Source organism: the organism of the source record quoted next (assembly GCF_019968985.1).
Source record: "MAG: Porospora cf. gigantea B chromosome Unknown PgB_NODE_13330_length_1016_cov_5.5692, whole genome shotgun sequence".
Taxonomy (NCBI): Eukaryota; Apicomplexa; class Conoidasida; order Eugregarinorida; family Porosporidae; genus Porospora; species Porospora cf. gigantea B.
Genome location: NW_027178647.1, coordinates 1 through 1,016, shown reverse-complemented (window position 1 = coordinate 1,016; position 1,016 = coordinate 1). Strand labels below are relative to the sequence as shown.

At 56.5% G+C, this 1,016-nt stretch overlaps 1 protein-coding gene across 2 annotated transcripts; it reads left to right on the top strand.

Annotated features, from left to right (window-relative positions):
- Positions 1 to 26: 26 nt before the first annotated feature.
- Positions 27 to 1,016, top strand: KVP17_002489 (uncharacterized protein; the record flags this gene model as incomplete). 2 transcript variants are annotated; one of them, XM_068518785.1, is made up of 1 exon in its annotated part: positions 27 to 1,016. In XM_068518785.1, a coding segment is annotated over one exon (990 nt), but the record flags the coding sequence as incomplete, so codon positions are not given. The 2 variants fall into 2 exon arrangements, with proteins under 2 accessions (XP_068378812.1, XP_068378811.1); XM_068518784.1 differs by having other exon boundaries at positions 27 to 1,006.

The following is a 1,016-nucleotide window of genomic DNA, read 5'->3' as shown; positions in this document are numbered from 1 at the left end:
GTGCAGAATGTCCTCTGGGTTCATACATGGACGGCACGGCGTGCCTCGAGAAGACGCCTGTGGCTTTGGTTGCTGAGTGCCCTTCTGCGTGCTCTAAGGAAGGTGACCAGTGCTTCACCACGAGAACCTACTCACACACCCTTCAGTGCCCTGCTGGTTGGACTCTTGATGGAGGTCGTTGCGTTGTCGAGGAGATTGTTGACTGCACTGATGACCGCCTTCCTGATGAGGAGTGCGGAGAGCACTGCTACGTAGACATGCAATGCTCCGGAGGGTCTTGCTTCACCTCCAAGGAGGCGGTCGAGAAGACGATTCTGGAGGGCAGGCGGTTCCTGGCTGCTACTACCGAGGGGCTGGACATTTGTAACTCTAAACCCTGTAGAGCGGTGAAGTTGACCAAGCAGCCTGACTCTAGCAGTTTAGAACTTGTCTCCAAGACCTGTCTCAGAAGAATGGAGACCGATCCTGAGGTGTTCTGTGAGGGTCCGGCTGACGTCGTGTTCAACGGGGAGTCATGCTGCATGAAGGTGGCTGTGCCACCTGTGATGCGGTGTCCTGTGCAGCAGTTCGGAGCCTCTGACGACGAATGCTTCCGCCTTCGCAAAAGAGCTCCTCAGTACGTGTGTCCTGCCGGTTTCGAGAAGAAGTGTCGTGGGTCGTCTAGGTCTCCCTTAGGGTGTGAGTGTGCCGCCACTGAGGAGAATCAGGCCGAGAGGTCATGCCCTGAAGAAGCGGAGTTGTACGATGATGTGTGCGTTGTCTACGAAGACCCCATCGCCTATTGCCCAGAATTGGGAGCTGAGCTGATGGACGACGCCTATTGTGTGAAGACGGTTCGCGAGCCAGTTAGACTTCGAACCACGATAACGTTGGAGTGCGTTGGCGAACAGTGCTTCGAGAAGGTCCGCGCCGATTTCGCTCGGAAGAACTTGCTGCCTGGCGATGACGTCCAGAGGCTGTCAACTGGGGCGGATCCGATTGTTGAGCTTGAGGCGACCTTTGAGGAGTCCGAGCCG